The sequence below is a fragment of the Rhinopithecus bieti genome, unplaced genomic scaffold (assembly GCF_001698545.2).
Source record: "Rhinopithecus bieti isolate Rb0 unplaced genomic scaffold, ASM169854v2 scaffold_17010, whole genome shotgun sequence".
In the NCBI taxonomy this organism is placed as follows: domain Eukaryota; kingdom Metazoa; phylum Chordata; class Mammalia; order Primates; family Cercopithecidae; genus Rhinopithecus; species Rhinopithecus bieti.
This window is the reverse complement of record NW_016808932.1, coordinates 38,936-58,634: the sequence shown is the minus strand read 5'-3', so window position 1 is coordinate 58,634 and position 19,699 is coordinate 38,936. Positions and strand designations below refer to the sequence as shown.

The 19,699-nt window shown below is 38.6% G+C and overlaps 1 protein-coding gene across 1 annotated transcript in view; it reads right to left on the bottom strand.

Moving 5' to 3' along the window:
* Positions 1 to 19,699, bottom strand: part of FARSB (phenylalanyl-tRNA synthetase subunit beta) — a 57,397-nt gene that overhangs the window by 15,160 nt on the left and 22,538 nt on the right. The window contains exons 9-15 of the mRNA XM_017887861.1: positions 18,915 to 18,976; positions 17,640 to 17,691; positions 13,154 to 13,215; positions 12,713 to 12,920; positions 12,089 to 12,169; positions 8,109 to 8,201; positions 2,435 to 2,552 (exon numbers count right to left, since the gene is read on the bottom strand). Coding sequence (XP_017743350.1) covers positions 2,435 to 2,552; positions 8,109 to 8,201; positions 12,089 to 12,169; positions 12,713 to 12,920; positions 13,154 to 13,215; positions 17,640 to 17,691; positions 18,915 to 18,976 — 676 coding nt within the window. The remainder of the gene's footprint in view (positions 1 to 2,434; positions 2,553 to 8,108; positions 8,202 to 12,088; positions 12,170 to 12,712; positions 12,921 to 13,153; positions 13,216 to 17,639; positions 17,692 to 18,914; positions 18,977 to 19,699) is intronic.

The following is a 19,699-nucleotide window of genomic DNA, read 5'->3' as shown; positions in this document are numbered from 1 at the left end:
TCCCTCCCTCCCTCCTTCCTTCCTTCCTTCCATGATTTTCTAAGTCCGTCCTTCCTTCCTTCCCTCCCTCCCTTCCTCCCTCCTTCCCTCCTTCCTTCCTTCCTTCCGCAAGGCGGGGGAGACAGGGTCTTACTCTGTTGCCCAGGCTGGAGTACAGTTGGTGTAAACATAGTTTACTGTAGCCTCAACCTTCTGGGCTCAAAAGATCCTCCCACCTTAGCCTCCCAAAGCGCTGAGATTACAGGCATAAGCCAACACGCCTGGCCACCTAGGTGATCTGTTAGAAGATGGCCTATAGCACTAGCACTTAAGAACAGCTCTCTCAGTAGGAAATCATCCTAAGCATAGGCCTTGGGGCCAGAAAGAGAAGCAGGGTACAGTGTATACCTGGGCCTTTCCAACAAACACAAATTAAAACAAAAATAGCAAAGGCACCACTACCCAGGACTAAAATACTGTCAAGTGCCCCATCTCTGCAACAACCCCAGTTTCCTCACTCGCACCCTCTGCCTGGTTGTGAGCATGCCCAGCCCCACAGAACCGTGCACAGCCCTCAGGGAGCCCGAGCAATCAGGGAAGAGGCCTACTGCTGAAACAGTATTACAACACTTTTGAGGAAACCTATGTAATTAACCTAATCCTGATTTATAAATGTAACCATATATTTCTAAACACGAACAGATCATCAACGATCAAAACAATGTACAATGCAAATAAATAAGATGAATGGAAACAACTCAAGGCTAACAGAAAAATTTGACAATGGAATTATATCAAATTCTCAGTTATCTCTACCAATGGAGGATTTAAGGCACAAGAACATTCAAAACTATTTGTAGCTGGCACTAAAAATGTTTTCTGATTTCTATTATAGTAAATTTACCACCTAAAGAAAATTCTACATAGTGATATTAAACATGAACTTTCATTCTCTAAGGATGTGTGACGGAGACCTATATTATGGCTCCAGCTCCAAGTTCAATATTTTATGCAGCCCTGGGCAAATTATCACTTTCTGTCTTAATTTTCCAATCCATTAAATGGGACAATATTGGGGAACAGATGGAATCCAGCCTTGGCTGGAGAGTTTGCCATGGACAGTACTAGCTCTGGTCATACCTCTATAATTCCTAAGATAGGTCGATTTACAGTCAATAGTTGTGACTACTTTGTAAAGTTAAGAATAATATGTTCATCCTCTTCAGGAGAAATTGAGAATAAGGTCTCTCCTTTTGTCAACTGATTCAAAAGAACGCACTCTGAATTCTGTAGAGTCTACAGTAAGCATCGCTGCATAAATACTGCTAGGAATTGATCTGTTAAATCCGGAAACCAAGGAAACACAGCAATTGAGTCACTTCAGGTACTGCTCACCAAGGGACCAATGCACATACAGCTTCGAACAGTCAGATTTGTATCAGAGACTGAATTCCTTGGCAATCAAGTGGAGGTGCTTACTAAATATATACTCATTAAACAACCACCACATTCCAAGTGTGGACCAAGCAACCCACTGTACTAACAAGTCCAGGGCTTACTTAAAAGGAACAAAAACTGGTAAAACACATTCGCAGTCACTGGTACAATGGTAGCAATGGACAGTCACTGCTAAAGTAGAATGACATGATATCAAGTATGTTAAGACAATATGCACACAAATCATGTCACATAAGAAAATGTTCCACAGTGCTTGTCAAGTTGAGGTTTTAATAGAAATCTTCTTAATTATTAAATTCTTTGTTGAAAAATGCTTTCCATTAAAAGAAATGAGAGATAGCAACCAAATAGCTGGATCTTAAATTCTGATTCAAATAAATTAATCATAAAAATTAAATTTATAAAACAAACAAAACTAAAGTGGTAGTGCTTATCTTTTAGAAATACATACTAAAGTAGTTGGGTGCCGGTGGCTCACGCCTGTAATCCCAGCACTTTGGGAGGCCAAGGCGGACAGATCACCTGAGGTTGGAAGTTTGAGACCAGCCTGGCTAACACGGTGAAACACCAGTTCTACTAAAAACACAAATATTAGCTGGGTGTGGTGGCACACACCTTTAATCCCAGCTACTCAGGAGGCTGAGGCACAAGAATCACTTGAACCCAGGAGGCAGAGGTTGCAGTGAGCCAATATCAGGCCATTGCACTCCAGCCTGGGTGACACAGTGAAACTCTGTCTCAAAAAAAAAAAAATACCTACTAAAGTGTTTACTGATGAAATGATACAATGTCTATGATTCATATTAAAATAATATGGGAAGTTGGTAGTGGTATAGATGAAAGAAGCCTGTCCATGTGTTGGTAACTGTTGAAGATGGGGGCTGGGTACATAGGGGCTAATTATACTACTTTTTCTGCTTTTATGTATAGTTAAGGTTTTCATAAAGAAAAAAATGCTTTAAATACACAAATCAAATTAAAGGTGACTTATTCTTACCTGTATTAGAATCTTTTATTACAATGTCGGAGATTTCAAACAGTTTCAGAGGAAGGGGCATCTTACGATTTGCTGCTATGGTCTTCAGGAGGCCAGGAAGAAGGGTAGTGCGTGCCACCTACAGGAAAAGACATGAAATTGCACTGACCAAATACGACCCAAACAAACAAACTCGGTGAAAGACAAAGACCATGGCAGAAAGACTATGGCTTCGTAGGAAGACACTTCTGGAAAATGCATTGCCCTAAAATATCCAAGTCACTTTCAATTTTCAACTCCAGGACACTGCAATTGAACTGAAAAGAACTGAAAACATTCTGGTTTCCAAATTTACAAAATAAAAAATCATAAATTTGATTAAAAAATAAATGAGAAACAAATATAACCTAAATATGTTTGCTCATATCTAAGGCATGATTATTTTATTCATTATCATTCATTATTTCATTTTTCCTTTTTTTAGAGACACGGTCTCACTCTTTTGCACAGGGTGGAGTGCAGCGGGCACAATCATAGCTCACTGCAGCCTCAAATGCCTCAAACCGCTATAGCAGGAGGCAAATGCCTCCTGCCTCAGCCTCCCAAGTAGCTGGAACTACAGGTACATACCACTGCACCCAGCTAATTGATTATCATCTCAAAAACTAAAGTTTGCTTTCAAGATTTCAAATGCATGTATGCAAGTTTTCATATCCTGCCTCATTTCACAAAGTAATTGAAATAGACTACAAGAAATACAAATGTTTAAGTAGATTAAATACAAGTCAGGCACCGTGGCTCATGCCTGTAATCCCAAAGATTTGGGAGGCCAAGGTAGGAGGACACTTGAGGCTAGCAGTTTGAGACCAGCATGGGCAACATAGCGAAACACCACCTCCACAAACTTAACAATTAGCTGGGTATGGATACATGCCTTCAGTTTCAGCTACTCGGGAGGCTGAGGTGGAGAATTGCCTGAGCCCAGGAGTGCAAGGTTACTATAAGCTATAATCATACCACTACACTCCAGCCTAGGCAACAGAGACCCTGTCTCTAAACAAATAAATAAATACAACCATAAATAGATTAAATATGAATTACTCAGAATTAGGACCAGAAAAAATGTAAATGTAATTAAAACACCACCACAATGAGGAAAACAGAACACAAATATGTAGGTGCTAAAAAATATATACAGCTGCTATGGGTAGGCTGTAACTACAGTTCTAAACTTTTCATTAACTAAAGCAAATGTGAAAGTATGTACAGTCATTTCATTCCTACTGTTCCTAAGAAATGCATACCCTGGTACATTTAAAAAAAGCAAAACTTTCCCGCTTTGTCTGTAAAATAAATTTCTCCCCGTGAGCTATACGGAATATATTAGCTTCCAACACATGTTACCAGAAGGGTTTCATAAGCAGTGGTATAATACTATTGTGAGCGTCTGGGCTCTGCAGTCATACCCCAAGCACTATTATCTTTTCCCTAGACTACGGAGTAACGTTCTTCTGCGTTTCCACTCCTGCCACCTTGTGGCCTATTCTCCATACAGCGTGGTCCTTTAAGACGGGAATCAGATCATGCAACTTCCCTGGTCAAAAATCTCCAAGAGGTTTCCATTAAATTTTGAATAAAATCCATGGCCTACCTGGGGCCCTGTGTGATGTGCCCTGCCTTCCTCTCTACCCTCAACCCCTGCTGCTCCCACAGGCTTACTGCACTCCAGCCATACTGGAGGCCACACTTGTCAGCAAGTAGATTTCCATCCTGGGGCCTCCACGCTTACTCTGCTCATACATTCTTCCTTTAGGTTCACATGTGGCTTCCTTCCTTCCTTCAAGTGTCTGCTCAAATGTTCTCTCCTACAGAGGTCTGCCCTGAACACCCAAGCTAAAACACAGACCCTCTTAGATCCTGCACAAGTAACCATAAGACCCTAAATGGAATTGCTAGACTGTGTTTTGAAGGAAAAAGAGAACGTCTTTCCCATCACACTCACTATACCAACAAGCTGCTATTCGCCTTCGACATGGTGCTTAAATATTGTTCATTTTCCCCATTGGAGGGCAAGTGCCCAAACCATTCACAGAAACGAAACTACAATGTTAAAAGTTAAAAGGAAATTTAACTTATTGAAATACAATAAACAAACTACTGTTATAGAAAACTTTACTTAATTTTATCAGTGTATTTTATAGATATGCCTTATTTGCATATTTAAAAACCTACAGAAATACAAAAAATTACACCTGAATCTGATCAAGCTTCTACATCCAACTACCAATTTACTGGAAACTTAGGGAGCCACTGGAACATATTCAGCAAAATCCTAAATGTAATAATTCTGTAGGACAAATGACTCAGTTTCTTCAATAAACAAACTGAAAGGAAAAGAAAGATGGAAGGATGAGAGGCACAACTTGTAGATTAACAGAGACATGAAAAGCATATAAATCAATGTCAGTGTACGAACCACATTTGAATACCAACTCAAACTGTTAAAAAAAAATTGATAGGAAGCCGAGATGGGCAGATCACGAGGTCAGGAGATGGGAGACCATCCTGGCCAACATGGGGAGAACTACTAAAAATACAAAAATTAGCTGGGTGTAGTGGCGCGCGCCTGTAGTCCCAGCTACTCAGGAGGCTGAGGCAGGAGAATCGCTTGAACCCAGGAGGCGGAGGTTGCAGTAAGCCAAGATTGCGCCACTGCACTCCAGCCTGGCAACAGAGTGAGACTCCATCTCAAAAAAAAAAAAAATTGACAATTGGGAAAACTGACACAATGACTGGATATGTGAGGTGATTAAGGAATATTATTGTTAATTTGGAAGGGGTGTGGTAATATCCTCTAAGTTTGTTTATTGTCACTATAATAAAATTTTACATATTTTAACCAAGTTACATTTTTATCTTGTCCATTCTCTAACATATTTACTATCAGAAAAGAGCCCAAAGTTAAGAATTATGCAGGAGAAAGAATGGATTTAGACAAGAAACTGAGTTATAGGCCCATGAAGAACTTTACATTTAACTTAACCATAAATAAATATAAACCTCTTAGCCAAATTAGTAGTGGTAGGACTCACTTATTGGTAAAGCAAGGTAAAATATAGAATCTGTTAGGTCAAAAGACAGGCACTCTCTTTCATCTTTAAGGTACTTTTTTTAGTTGGGTTTTTTGGAGACGGAGTCTTGCTCTGTTCCCAGGCTGGAGTGCACGTGCGGAGCCTCAGCTCACTGCAAGTGCCTCCTCCCGGTTTAGCCATTCTCTCGCTTCAGCCTCCCAAGTAGCTGGGTAGCTGGACTACAGGCGCCGCCACATCGCCCGGCTAAGTTTTTGTATTTCTTTAGTAGAGCGGGGTTTCACGGTTAGCCAGATGGGTTCTCGATCTCCTGACCTCGTAATCCGCCCGTCTCGGCCTCCCAAAGTGCTTGGGATACAGGCTTGAGCCACCGCGCCCGCCGAAAGATTGATCTTAAGTGTGCGTAAGCCACAGCTATTTATAGGACATTTAATGCATTTCTGATTATTTTCCTTCCACTTATATATAAAATAGATAAGGCAGGAGTAAATCCTCAAGAACAAGGAACAGTTTACCCACATTCTTAAGAAATCTATCAAGCTTCACTAGGGAATTATAGGCAAAGAGGGAGGTGCGGGGGCACGAGCTGAACAAACTACCTGTTGGGTACTATGCTCACTTTACTGGGTGACAGGTTCAATCACACTCCAAACCTCAACATTATGCAATATACCTTTGTAACAGCACCTACACAGGTACTAACTGAAACCTAAAATAAAAGTTGAAAAAAAGCCAACAAATGCGAGGTTGCTCACACATGTCATCCCAGCACTCTGGGAGGCCAGTGGTGGGGTGGATCACTTGAGGCCGGGAGTTCGAGGCCAGCCTGGCCAAATGTAAAATGCCATCCTCTATTAAAGTACCAAAATTAGCAAGTAGGGTAGCACCACGCCTATACATTCCCGCTACTCGGGAGGCTGGGCACAAGAATCGCTTGAACCCAGGAGCGGAGTTTACAGTGAGCCAAGATCAGGCCACAGCACACTTCAGCCTGGCAAGACAGTGAAGCTCTGTCTCAAAAAAAACAAAATAAAAATAAAGTTTTTTTAAAAAAGTAGTCTAAGTAAAACTGGGAGGAAAAGGTGCATTTGGAAATAAACAAAAAATCCATTAAGACTTACTGAAAAATCATTCTATGCAAATGAATTTTGAATACCTCTTATTTAAAACAACACCATGGGCAAATTTTAAAAACAATAGGAAACTAGACCTCAGGAAAATAAAATATAACAATTCTTATTATATCTTCCAAAATTAGTATAAGGATTCTTCAAAGTTCTGACCCTAAATATAATAAAGAATTCATATACTTGATATATAATTACCAATTAGTTCTTTAATTAGTCTAAGCTCTAATCTACAACATTAGTAGGTGGTTCTATTAGATAAAATTTAGAATTATTAAATTTAAGATTTAAAACACTTTCAAGAACTTTTAGAATTCTTTTTAGAACGTAACCCATCCCTTATTTTTGTAGAAAACCAAATCAAAGAAATGATTTCAAATCAGAATTCAGATATTATTTATAATAGCATTAACCTTCTTTAAAATATAGCCTTCCAGTTCTAAGATTCCCCTTGATTCTAGAAGAAGACACGATTTTCTCTAAAATCTGGGTTATAAAACATACAGATTTGCACATGCAAGAGAAACAGAACAAGAGCTTATTAGTATAAAAGAGATAGAACTATTTAAAGTTATTAATAAGCAAAGATGTTATAATTTTAAAATGCCTTCCCTTTATAGTTAATATCCTAATCTATAACACAAATCACTTAACACTTAATATTAAGGTAGTATCATTCTCATTTAAATATTCCTAAACTCTAAATGAAACTGCCAATAAACTTAAACAATTACAATAAAAGAAATAAGCAGCACAGTCAAGAACTGATATAATGGGCAATTTCAAAGTGAATGACTTACGGAGGAACTGGGAACAGGTTTTGTTCTTTTATTACAAATGAACAGAAAAGAGATGAAATCTGGCTAGGTGCAGAGGCTCACGCCTAGAATCCCAGCACTTTGGGAGGCCAAGGTCACTTTGTGGATCACTTGAGGTCAGGAGTTCAGGACCAGCCTCACCAACATGGTGAAACCCCGTCTCTACTAAAAATACAAAAATTAGCCAAGCATCATGGCACGCACCTATAATCCCAACTACATGGGAGGCTGAGGCAGGAGAATCGCTTTAACCTGGGAGGCAGAGGTTGCAGTGAGCCGAGATCATGCCACTGTACTCCAGCCTGAGAAACAGAGCAAGACTGTCTCAAAAAATAAAAATTAAAAAAAAAAAAGATGAAATCTGAAAATAGTGTTAAAAAATCAATTATGAAATGGAAAGTTCACACAAGAGAGACTGGGCCAGATAATACAAAGCAAGTAAGAACCCAGTATGAAGCTAATCAAGAAAATATTATTTTAAAAGTGTTAAGAATTTTTGGCAGCATAGCACGTAATAACCAACTATAAACTTACCCAAGAAGATACTATTAAAAAGCTCTAAGATTTCACCATCTCAGGTATAACAACTGAAGAGACTTTTCCTAACTCATGTAGTGCCTCTCGGTTTTTACCTGAATTCTCACCTACTTAAAATTCTTACCTGAAATTCAGCTGTTTTAGGATTACTTATGTGGACTGCCTTTGTTGCAGAGATATCCAGACCAAGTTTATCAGCAATATCTTCTTGGGAGCACTGTGAAGTCCATACAAAACAGATTAATATGGAAAAGCAATTACTTAAGTTTAAAATAAAAAGTAATGCTGTAAGTCAACTTCTAAGAACAATGTATATTCTCTACATACATCAGCAAGTTAAGAACAGGCCTGGTGTCAGTTGGAGTAAATGTAATAAAAATAATAATAAACAAATAAAAAAGAATAAACTAAGAATAAATACACATCAATCTCAGGACCGCAGCAGATGGAATTTAACATTAATACTTCTTTCACAAAGAGTCCTAGCCATCATACAGAGCTAAAGTAAATTTTTCACGTGGAGATGGTATAAACTGTACTCAGGCCCTTCCTAAGCTAGTTTCCCATTTATCTTTCCAATCTAATCTCCCAGGATGCCCTAGCCATTCCCTAAACCTTATGTTTCCCTACCTTACCTGAAATGCCATCCCAGCCCCACTTGCTGCTATTCCCTAAAGCCGACTTAAATGACCTCTCTTCCGTAATAATATTCCTAATGACTCTAGTCAGAAACTTTCTCTCCCTCCTTGGTATTTCATGACTTTCCATTTTGACTACCATTGCAACCCTTGCTAAATCCACACCGACTTGTGGCAGAACAGTAGGACTGAGAACAGAATTCAAGTGACTGGAACTCTGCCCAGTGCTCTTTTATTCTATCACTTAACTTCTGTGCACATGCCTGAAACTCTTACAACAAATAAACTGCTGAGTACCCAGCGATCAAAGAGAAAGATGCTTGCCACCCTCAGAAACCAGCATTGTAGGCGGAAGTTATGAAATAACTCACTGACGATTAGATACATCAAGTCTAATAATAAATGATATAATGAGATAATGCAAGTATGGTGCCTGGCACAGAGTAAGCGCTCAAAAAATATCAACAATGATGATAACTGACAAATCAACCAAGGACAAATTATTATCATGTATATTAATGCTAGCTTTTTGAAAGAGCATTTAAAACGTAACACAAAAACTGACATACCATCAGATTATTGTACTATTTTCCAATGTTAGGCAATATTGTTCATTATACTGGTCTACAACTAGTTTTCAAAGGCTAGTTGGCATGCATTTCACTTATTAAAACAAAATGGCACACACCAACTGAAATGGTAAGAAGAATTCATTTCATATCAATGTCAGTTCTAGTGATTCTTGCCATGCTTTCTTGAGAAAGATCCTGAAGCCACATCCAGGCATAGCAGGAAACAGCTCCCTGATCTGCTATGGCTGCTGAGGTGGAGAATGGTGGCAGGCACACTGGGGATAAGCGTTTTCCCCACAGCATAAAGAAGTTTTATACCAACATTTAGGTATAATTTGATTGATTAATTAGGAAATGCAATTGACATGAAGCAATCTACTCTCAAATGAAACTAGTTCTCTCTGTGTAAAAGAAAAAAACACTCCACAGACACATGGCAATGTAGCTGTGTATCTGAGTGACCTTGTATTTTATCACGGCAATGGATAATAAGGGATAGTGACAAGAGGCAATTTAAATTAAGCTACCCTGAAGTGGCAGTAGTTAGTACACAGTAAGAAACATTTTTTTTGTTTGAGACGGTCTCACTCTGTCGCCCACACTGGAGTTCAGTGGCGCAATCTCGGTTCGCTGCAACCTCCATCTCCCAGGCAGGTTCAAGTGATTCTCCTGCCTCAGTCTCCCGAGTAGCCGGGATTACAGGTGTGCACCACCACGCCCGACTAATTTTTGTATTTTTAGTAGAGACGGGGTTTTGCCAAGTTGGCCAGGCTGGTCTCGAACTCGTAGCCTCAAGTGATCCGCCCGACTAGGCCTCCCAAAGTGCACGGGATTACATCCCTGCCAGGAACTTTTTTAATGTTAATATTTATGTGTTTATTTTAATGTGTTAGAAAAATACAACAAGTAAATGAACCTCATAATTTTTACAGATATTATTCCTATAACAAGGCTGAAGTACATAAGCCAACTTAAAAGTGAGCCCATTTAAAAGAATATATTACAACTACTATGCAGACATAGCAAAAATCATTATGATGAAATGTGAATTATTTACACTTGGAAAGTCAGGGACTAGGTTTCAGAAAAAAATAATGGCTGTTACTCTTATGCAAAACTGGATTTAACAACATAGACCATCTTTGCTCAGTGATGCTTAGGCTTGCCTATAAACATCTTTATAAACATCTTTAATGTTAAAATTCCTACAGGAAAATTTAGTACAAATCTGAAACTCTCTAGGAGCTCACCCCTTTCTCTTCCCCCCAGTGATAAACAATGAATGTATTAAAGTGACTTTGGACAGCTGAACAGACTGTTTCTAACATCCCTGGTGTGACAGTTCAGTCACAGGCCTTGGATGCAGACAGGCATGGGCGGGAATCCCTGATCCACAGCCATGTCGTAGGACAAGTTACTTAAATTAACTTCTGTGAAAGACAGGAACGCCTACTTCACAAGAGTATACTGAGAAGAAATGGAATCATGTACACAAAGCCCTTGGCACAGGGTAAACATTCCCTGCAGAGAAGCCACTAGTCAAGACTCAGCCTTTGTGCTCCTCTAAAGACACATGAGGCTCCAAGGTTACAAAATTAAACTGCACCACTAATATAAAAGGGCAGGGAAAAATGCATATCCAAGTTTTAACAGCAGTTGTTTCTGGGGAGGAAAAGAGGATTCGAAGTGAGGAAGAGAACTGTTATGGTTTACTCTACATGGTTAAAGTATGAGTCCTTTAAAATAAGATGTATTCCTATGACACTCATATGTTTTAAAAACTAAAAATATATTTCTCAATGTTATTTTTGGTATTTCATTTTACATGAAATCGTGGATGCTCACAACTACAAATGTGTGTATATATATGTACACAGATGAATGACATGGCATTACAGACCTAGCGTACATGGTATGAGACCACGGAAAAGCACTGTTCTAGGAGGCCAAAGGTCAGGACTCTGCTTATGATATAACGAGATCATGCAAGTATGGTGGCCAGGAACACAGCAGTTCTCCTGCTGTCCGTGTAAAATGTGCTACGTACTTATCCTCTCTCAGCCTCAGGCCTCCTCATTGGTGCAGTGCCTGACACATAATAAATGCTCAACAAATGTTGAATGAATGACTGCTGAATCAGAAAAATCCAAGTATTAAGCAAACTAGAAGTAGGGTCCCTTAAATAACATAAAAGATTGAGAATTTCAGGGCTAGGGCTGAGTTGCAGAGGAGAAAAAGAAGTAGCTTCCTTTCCCCTCATAGATTAAACATACTTGAATGCTGAAGAACTACATTGTAGGCACCGCAGAAATGCTCAGCAAGAGGGAAAAATGGAACTACAAATTGCATACACATTTTATTCTTTCATATGGTCAATCTGGTGGGGGAGGGAGATTTCCTTCTGATTTTGTAATAAAAGTCATTTCCTGATTTAGGCCTTTTATGTCAGCTTTTCAACTCAAAGCAAATGTTTGTGAACATGTTCAAAGACAAAGAAATTAATTTAATGTGGAACAGTCCACAAGCCTTTACCCAGGGCGGCATCTAGTGGGCACAGCCATAACCAAATTAAGACCAAATATTCTAACTTAATAAATTTGGTTATGAAATACATTGTGAACTCTCAACACTCACATCAAACTGTAAAATACTTTGTCATCTGTCATTTAAGGTATTTTTTTCTAGGCTTTCATTTTCTTTTGTGGCTGTAAAAAGAAAAGCTTCAACATTACTTTACCAGGAATTGTATAATCTCAAGTAACAAAGGTTTTCTTCCAGAATCTGCAAGTTCTAACAGTGTAGATTTTATAAATTCTTATAAAGAATCATAGAATAAATAATTCAGAGAGTCTAAGTAAACAATCAGCTGGGCAGAAAAAGCATGTAAGACGTACCAGGGCAAAGGTAAGCACTTCAGTGAAGCCAGCGGCTGCCATGTCATATCTGAGAAGTTCAGTGAGCTTATTAAGAGGAAACTGAAAAAAAAAAAGGATCCATTTGATTTCACCTCAATATTTCTTGTTTTTTAAAAGGTAGATTTATACAGAACATGTCATTAAATAATTTTTTTAATAAGAATGTTTAAAAGATTAAAAACCTTTTCACCCTTACTAACGTACTGCTAATGCCACCATTCCCCTACCAATATTACCTCCTCCCTCCCCACCGTTCTGCCACCCCTCTGCTTTTACACAGATGTACAAACCACCCCCACTTCCATCTCTCCCACACACAGCTTCTGCCTTCAGGCCCAAGTTGAGAAAATGAACCTCTGAGAGATTCAACAAGGGCTCCAAACTCGAAACCTGTCTTTCTTCAAAGAACTAGTCACCACAGGTTTTCAACTTACTCTAATCATTTGGGCATCTGTTTTGTATCCTCTCCATAGCAAATGCCTCTCATTGCAGAGCATGTCCAAATACTGCTTGATTCCTACGTTCTGTTTTCTCGAAGCCTTCCTGGCATTCGATAATCAGTTTCTAACAATAAGGAGTGTTTATTTAAGGGTGCAATCTTACTTGATTAGCTATGGTGTAAGTTTTCGGGAGAGTCATCTGAATGTTGTTATATCCATAAGCAATAGCTGCATCTTCTACAATATCACATGCATGGATAATGTCAGCTCTGGTTGGAGGGATTTCAATCTCAATCTGATTCCCGTCACCTATGACTTCTGATTTTAAATACATCCTTGTTAGAAGTTTGGCAAGATTTTCTGGAGTTTCTCTGAAAAAGGAATGAACAAACCATAAACTTCATTGGATTATTTTGTAATGTTTGCATTGTGTTTCAACATATGCTACTAGCTGAAATAATAATCTTTCTTTTTGAGTTCTATCAGAAACCAGACATGTTAACTGATGTTTTATCATTCCGTAACCGACTCTGAAGGATCGCAAGAAAAAATTAAGTCATATGTGTACTTTGTTCTTGAATTAAGTGAAGTTTTCTGAGCATACCTGATTCCAACTTTTTTGTTAATGAGGTCAGCTCTCACCATCTCCTTTCGGTAAGCTAATTCCTTAAAGAGAAAGAGTTTAAAAAGTAAATCATTTCCCATCAGATACAGCTTTAGACTCTTTTCCATTAAATTAGTCATTATTGCAGTTCGCTTATGTTCCCAAGAAATTGTCCTTAGAGCCACAGATTGAGAATAAACTTGATGTTTCAAAAACAGTATTATGAGGTATGAATTTGTTACATTAGATTCATACGTGAACATCCTACTTACTAGACAGTTTGCACTGCCTGGAAATAATATAAAATGCCAAACATTTTTCCCTTTCAGATAGTCAATCCCCATTCCCCACGGTAAAACACTGCTGTGCTACATCATTCCAAAGATGTTTATGAACCCTACGAAAGATTTTCAGTCTTGTCCTATGGAAGCAGATGGATATGAGCAAGAAAGAATAATTCCAATGTCACAATGTTCATCATACTAAGTCTAAGAGCATGATGAAGACATTCTTTTCTTACAATTTCCAGGTGGGGAAATGCAATGATGTCCTGGCTACCAATCTGCTCCAGAAGGCAATAGGGGTAGGGGCATCTAATGAATTTGGTACTCAGTCTTCTTCAGACAGCATATAACTCCACCATATTAGTGACATGAGAATACACACACATAAAAACCCAGGCTTTTCAACACCTTTGGAAATGTCCTTATGAATATTTCTTATCACTCAATTACTCTCAAAAGTATAACATGTCACTAGCAAAAAGGTCATAAATTTAAAAACCTGTTTTGATTCAAGTAAGGGCAATGGTCCAGAACCTTGCTACACAAAATGCAGTTCTCAGAGTAGACCTAAGAGCACCTCAGAGCACCACCATCACCTAAGTGCTCATGAGAAAGGCTGACTGCAGGTCTTGATAGCTAGTGGCAGTGGCACCAGAGCTACTGAAGCCCAATCTGCACGTTTTCAAAATCCCCAGGTGATGAGAATGCACTGCAGGGTTTGGGAGGCACGAGGTGAAGATTACAAAGTAGTAAGTCACTTTTCTCAATAGTTACTATGAACTAAATAGTTATCATGAGCTGAACAGTACAAGATACATTTTTTTTTTTTTTTTTGAGACGGAGTCTCGCTCTGTCACCCAGGCTGGAGTGCAGTGGCGCGATCTCGGCTCACTGCAAGCTCCACCTCCCGGGTTCCCGCCATTCTCCCGCCTCAGCCTCCCAGTAGCTGGGACTACAGGCGCCCGTCACCGCGCCCGGCTAGTTTTTTGTATTTTAGTAGAGACGGGGTTTCACCGTGTTAGCCAGGAGGGTCTCGATCTCCTGACCTCGTGATCCACCCGCCTCGGCCTCCCAAAGTGCTGGGATTACAGGCTTGAGCCACCGCGCCCGGCCTAAGATACATTTTTAAGATAATCTTACTTAATCCTCACAACAAATGCTATTAGTATTCTCATTTGACAGGTAAGGAATTTGAATTTTAGGTGAATAACTAGTTCCAGGTCATAATAGTAAACTGCCAAGTCCAAGTCCTGCTATATGCCCAGTGCTTAGAAAATGATTATCAGATAATAAGCATTTGGTATATATATTTGATGAGTGAATGCATGCATATAAGTAGTAACAAATGGCTGAGCATGGTGGCTCATGCCTGTAATCCCAGCACTTTGGGAGGTCGAGGCGGGTGGATCACCTGAGGTCAGGAGTTTGAGACCAGCCTGGCCAACATAGTAAAACCCCATCTCTACTAAAAATACAAAAACTAGCCGGGCGTGGTGGCACAAGCCTGTAATCCCAGCTACTCGGGAGGCTGAGGCAGGAGAATCGCTTGAACCCAGGAGGTAGAGGTTGCAGTGAGCTGAGATGGCGCCACTGCACCCCAGCCTGGGTAACAGAGCGAGACTCCATCTCAAAAAAAAAAAAAGTAACTAATGAACAAATTAATGAATTAATAAACAAATTAAGACAACCTATTCCAAAGCACACACCATTAGTCTGTCTGACTACTGACAACTTATCTCCTCTAGTTCTCTTACTTTAAAACTTTATACTTTTCTATGAAATTACAAAACACAAGAAAAAAAACTTTCAAAGAGTTTAAGAAAAGATGTTATCATGTGAGAGAGAATCAGTTTCCCCCAGAGGATCCTTCCCTAATAAAAGCTGTTCTAATTTAAGTTTAGGAGGAAATAAATGAACAAATGCCAAAACACTCATGTAGTACTCCTTTTCAGAAAGTCTATCATTTCAAATTTACAAAAGATCTCTATATTACAAATAAATGACTTTAAGGGATTATCCATATGAGGAGAAGAGTGAACCAAATATTAAAATGTATTTCTCATTTTCTTCCCAAAAATATACAACCACTTTCATTAACACTTGACATCTGCATATTAAAAGAGGTTGGGCGCAGTGGCTCACATCTGTAATCCCAGCACTTCGGGAGGCCGAGGCAGACAGATCACAAGGTCAGGAGACCGAGACCATCCTGGCTAACATGGTGAAACCCCGTCTCAACTAAAAATACAAAAAAAAAATTAGCTGGGTGTGGTGATGGGCACCTGTAGTCCCAGCTACTCGGGAGGCTGAGGCAGGAGAATGGCATGAACCTGGGAGGCGGAGCTTGCAGTGAGCCAAGATCGCGCCCCTGGGCAAAAGGGCGAGACTGTCTCAGAAAAAAAAAAAAAAAGAAGAAGACAAAGAAACTTCTCTGACATAATTTTAAAACCATCTAAAAAGCTATCTCCAGCTAATCCCAATTGCTACTGTCGTAAACTGTAAAAATGGCCACAAATTTCCCCCCTCTCTGTATCCATGGCCTTGCAATGTGACACTGCCAATCTTCCAATCAGGAGATGGCATCTATTTCTCCACCCATCATATCTAGCCACATGACTGGCTTTGGCCAACATAATAATATTTGAAAAACACCTGGGCACTGGGCATGCTCTCTTGCTGCTAGGAACCCTGCAACCCCAAGTAAAAAAGCCCAGGCTAGCCTGCTGTATGATGAGGGACACGGGAGTTGTTGACTCCACTGCCAAGAAGCAGACACGAGTGAGGCCATCCCAGATCATCCAGTTGCTAGCCAACCAGTCAACTGACTACATATGGGTAAGCCCTGCAGAGATTAGCCAAACTTGCTCAGACGAGGAAAACCACTGTAGTGACCAAGAGAATCATGAGATAAACAAATGGTTGTTGTTTTAAGCCACTAAGTCTTGGGGGTAGTTTGTTAAATAACAAAAGCTAACTTATAATAGATACTTAAATCCGAATCAACTTTTAAAAATATTGCCTATATGATTTCAGTTATGCTTCATACAGTTATATGTGTATTTTGAAGTATAATTAATGCTTAGAATAAAATATGATGTTAAATGTTAATGTCTTCTGGAATGGGGAGGTTTTGATCTTGGCAGGTTTCATCTACTGTAAAAGCTATTTAAATAGCAGAAACCATTTCAGGCTGTGATTTACTTTATAAATGACAAGGGAATAGTGAAAGATTCAAAGGGGAAGAAAAAGCTCATCAAAGAATGCTCTCACTGTATGAGAACCACAAAGTGACTGTGATACTGTTATGTTTTAGAACAGTTATCTTTATGTCAAGTCACTTGGGTGGGGGAGACAAAACCCCCCAGGAATAATACTGGTTTAGATTTTTTACCAAGATCTTATGTCTTGACAATAACTGTGTGCTTACTACTAAATTAGTCTTAATAATACATTTGAAATTATTTATTAGTTACAGTGATGGCCTTCAGCAACTGTTAATTCAAGTGTGAACAGACTACGTTTGGAGGGTTGAGTAATCTTAAAAGGAGTGAGACTATAAATTACTTATTTAATAAGTTCTATTGTTCTACAGCACTGTAGGATGCTATAATATAATTAACAAAAATTTATTGTATATTTTCAAATATAGAGGAGCAGACTATGAATGTTCCCAACACAACACAACAAAACAGTAAATGTCTGATATGATGGATATACCAACTACCATGATTTGATCATTACATATTATATACATGTATTGAAACATCACACTTTACCCCATAAATATGTACAATTATTATGTGCCAATTAAAGAATAAAAACATTTTTTAAAAAACTACTCAGTTAACTAATTAACAGGAGAATAAATCAGAGGAATTATGACCACACAATGTTGGTGTATAATGTTGCGTGTTGACAGCTGCAGTCAAACTGTCTGAATTTAGATTCTAGCTCTACCACTTAAAAATGATAAGCAAGGTATTTAACATCTCAAGGTCTCAGGGACTCCATCTGGAAAAAGCCTAATAATAGCACCTACCCTCACAGGACGATTGTGAGGACTAAATCCATGTAATGCACATAGTATAGCACCTGGCACACGGGTGGGTAGGTAGGGGACGGATAGACAGAACATGAGTGCTCTATAGCCATTATTATTAGTATTGTTGTCATAATCATGAAGTCATTTCTTAAGCACTTACTGGAAAGGTAGATGATTTTCCATTAGGAAAAACCACCTCAGCAGCTTCGACCCTGAAAACAAAAGTCAGAAATAAAATACTTAAGAAAAAAATGTGCCATAAATTATAGACATGTGTATGGTTATCAAATCTTTCATTTTGGCTACAACTACAGTCTCAACATATTCCATCTATCGCATTCCAACACTGTTTGGATTGATCTTGCTATATACAATATTACTCTACCATTTCATCTCCTAGGGCTCCGATGTCCTTTTCAGGCACCACCTCCTTGAAAGGTTTATTTCCCAGTACTGCAAAGCATGCATCCTACAGGGACTCCTTGCCAATATTGACACACACATTCTAGGCTTTACCAGGGCAGTGTGTTACACAATAAAACTGACAGAATCACTGAAATGAAAATCAATTGAAAAAAAACTGATACTGCCCATATAATTTCAATCATGCTTTCTATAGTTATATATTTGTTTTCAATTATATTAATATTCTAGAATAAACGATGATGCTAGTATTAAAGATCATACAGATTTGTTAAATAGCTTTTTAAACTAAAAATATGCTTTGGAAAAAATACAGTAATCTTACCGATATGGGATATATGCTTTGCTCTTACATATGCCTCTCTAACTCTAGCTGTTCTTTTGCTGTTCTTCCAACTATATATTCTCAAATCCAGTGATCCCCAAACACAGCTTAAACTTCATTGCCTCCATGAAGACTTCTCAGATTGTATCAGCTGGCAGTAACTTGCCCTTACAAACAACCAGAATATCACCAAAACTTTTTAAAGTACTTAACGCTTATGACTTTATCCAATATTTATGCATATGTCTTATCTCCCTGAACAGATTATATGTTCTAGTTATAGGAACCACATTTTTAATCTTTATATTTATTTGTTTATTCATTCATTTTTTTTAAGACAGTGTCTCGTTCTATGATCGAGTCTCAATTGCAGTGGCACAAACAGCTCACAGCAGCCTTGACCTCCCAGAATCAAGCAATCCTCCTGTCTCAGTCTCCCCAATAGCTGGGACCACAGGAGCAAGCCACCAAACCCAAGCAATTTTTTTAATTTTTTGTAGATATGGCATCTTCCTATGTTTCCCAGGCTGGTCTTGAACTCCTGGGTTCAAGCAATCCTCCTGCCTCAGCCTCCCAAAGTGCTGGGATTATAGGTGTGAGCCACTGCACCTGGCCTATCTTTATATTTAGCACAAAGCCTTGCCTTCAGAACAATGGGCCATCAATAAAGGTGCTGGATGAACTTACGTAAATTGATTCTCACAGTATTCACTGAACATGGTGACAATAATATCAAGAACTATTTTTGCCTGCAAAGAAAAGCAAAGCAAGTATTACAGTAATCTATAAATATATTCTCTTCACTCAGATGGAAATGAATAAATATTTAATATAATTGTGTCCCCAAACATCTAATGGACCTTTACATGTACATTTTAGGAAAGGAAGTGGAACAAAAGCAAGATAGGCCTCGCCTTATCTTTAGGTGTTCTGCGTTTATGCAGTTCTCTGACAGTTATAATCCATGACTGAGACAAATCGTTTCGTTCCCCCACTACCCCCAACCTCAGGTTCACTGGGCTTCAGCAGAGACAAATGGTTAATTACTGGAATAAATCTTAACAATCTCCTAAGTCTCTGAAGCCAGACTGCTTGAATCCTGGCTAGCACTTACTAGTAGTATGACATTGGGCAAGCCACTTTTCTCACCTGTTAAGGAGATAATGAAAGTTCCTATCTTGTCTGGTTCTTATGAAGATTAAATACATTGGCATGTAGTAAAGACCATATCGATTTGTTAAATAATTTTTCTATTTCAAAAAAATTCTCAGAAAAAAAATACAGTGACCTTATTGGAATATATGCTTTACTCTTATATATATATTTCACTCCTATATATACAGACTTCAGGAAAGACATTCAAGGTCTGTAAATGCATGAATTAAATTTTTTTAAAAAATTAATATTAAAGCTGAACTTAATGTTAAAGCTGTATTATCCTGACAGTATTTCTTTCTTTTTTTTTTTTTTTT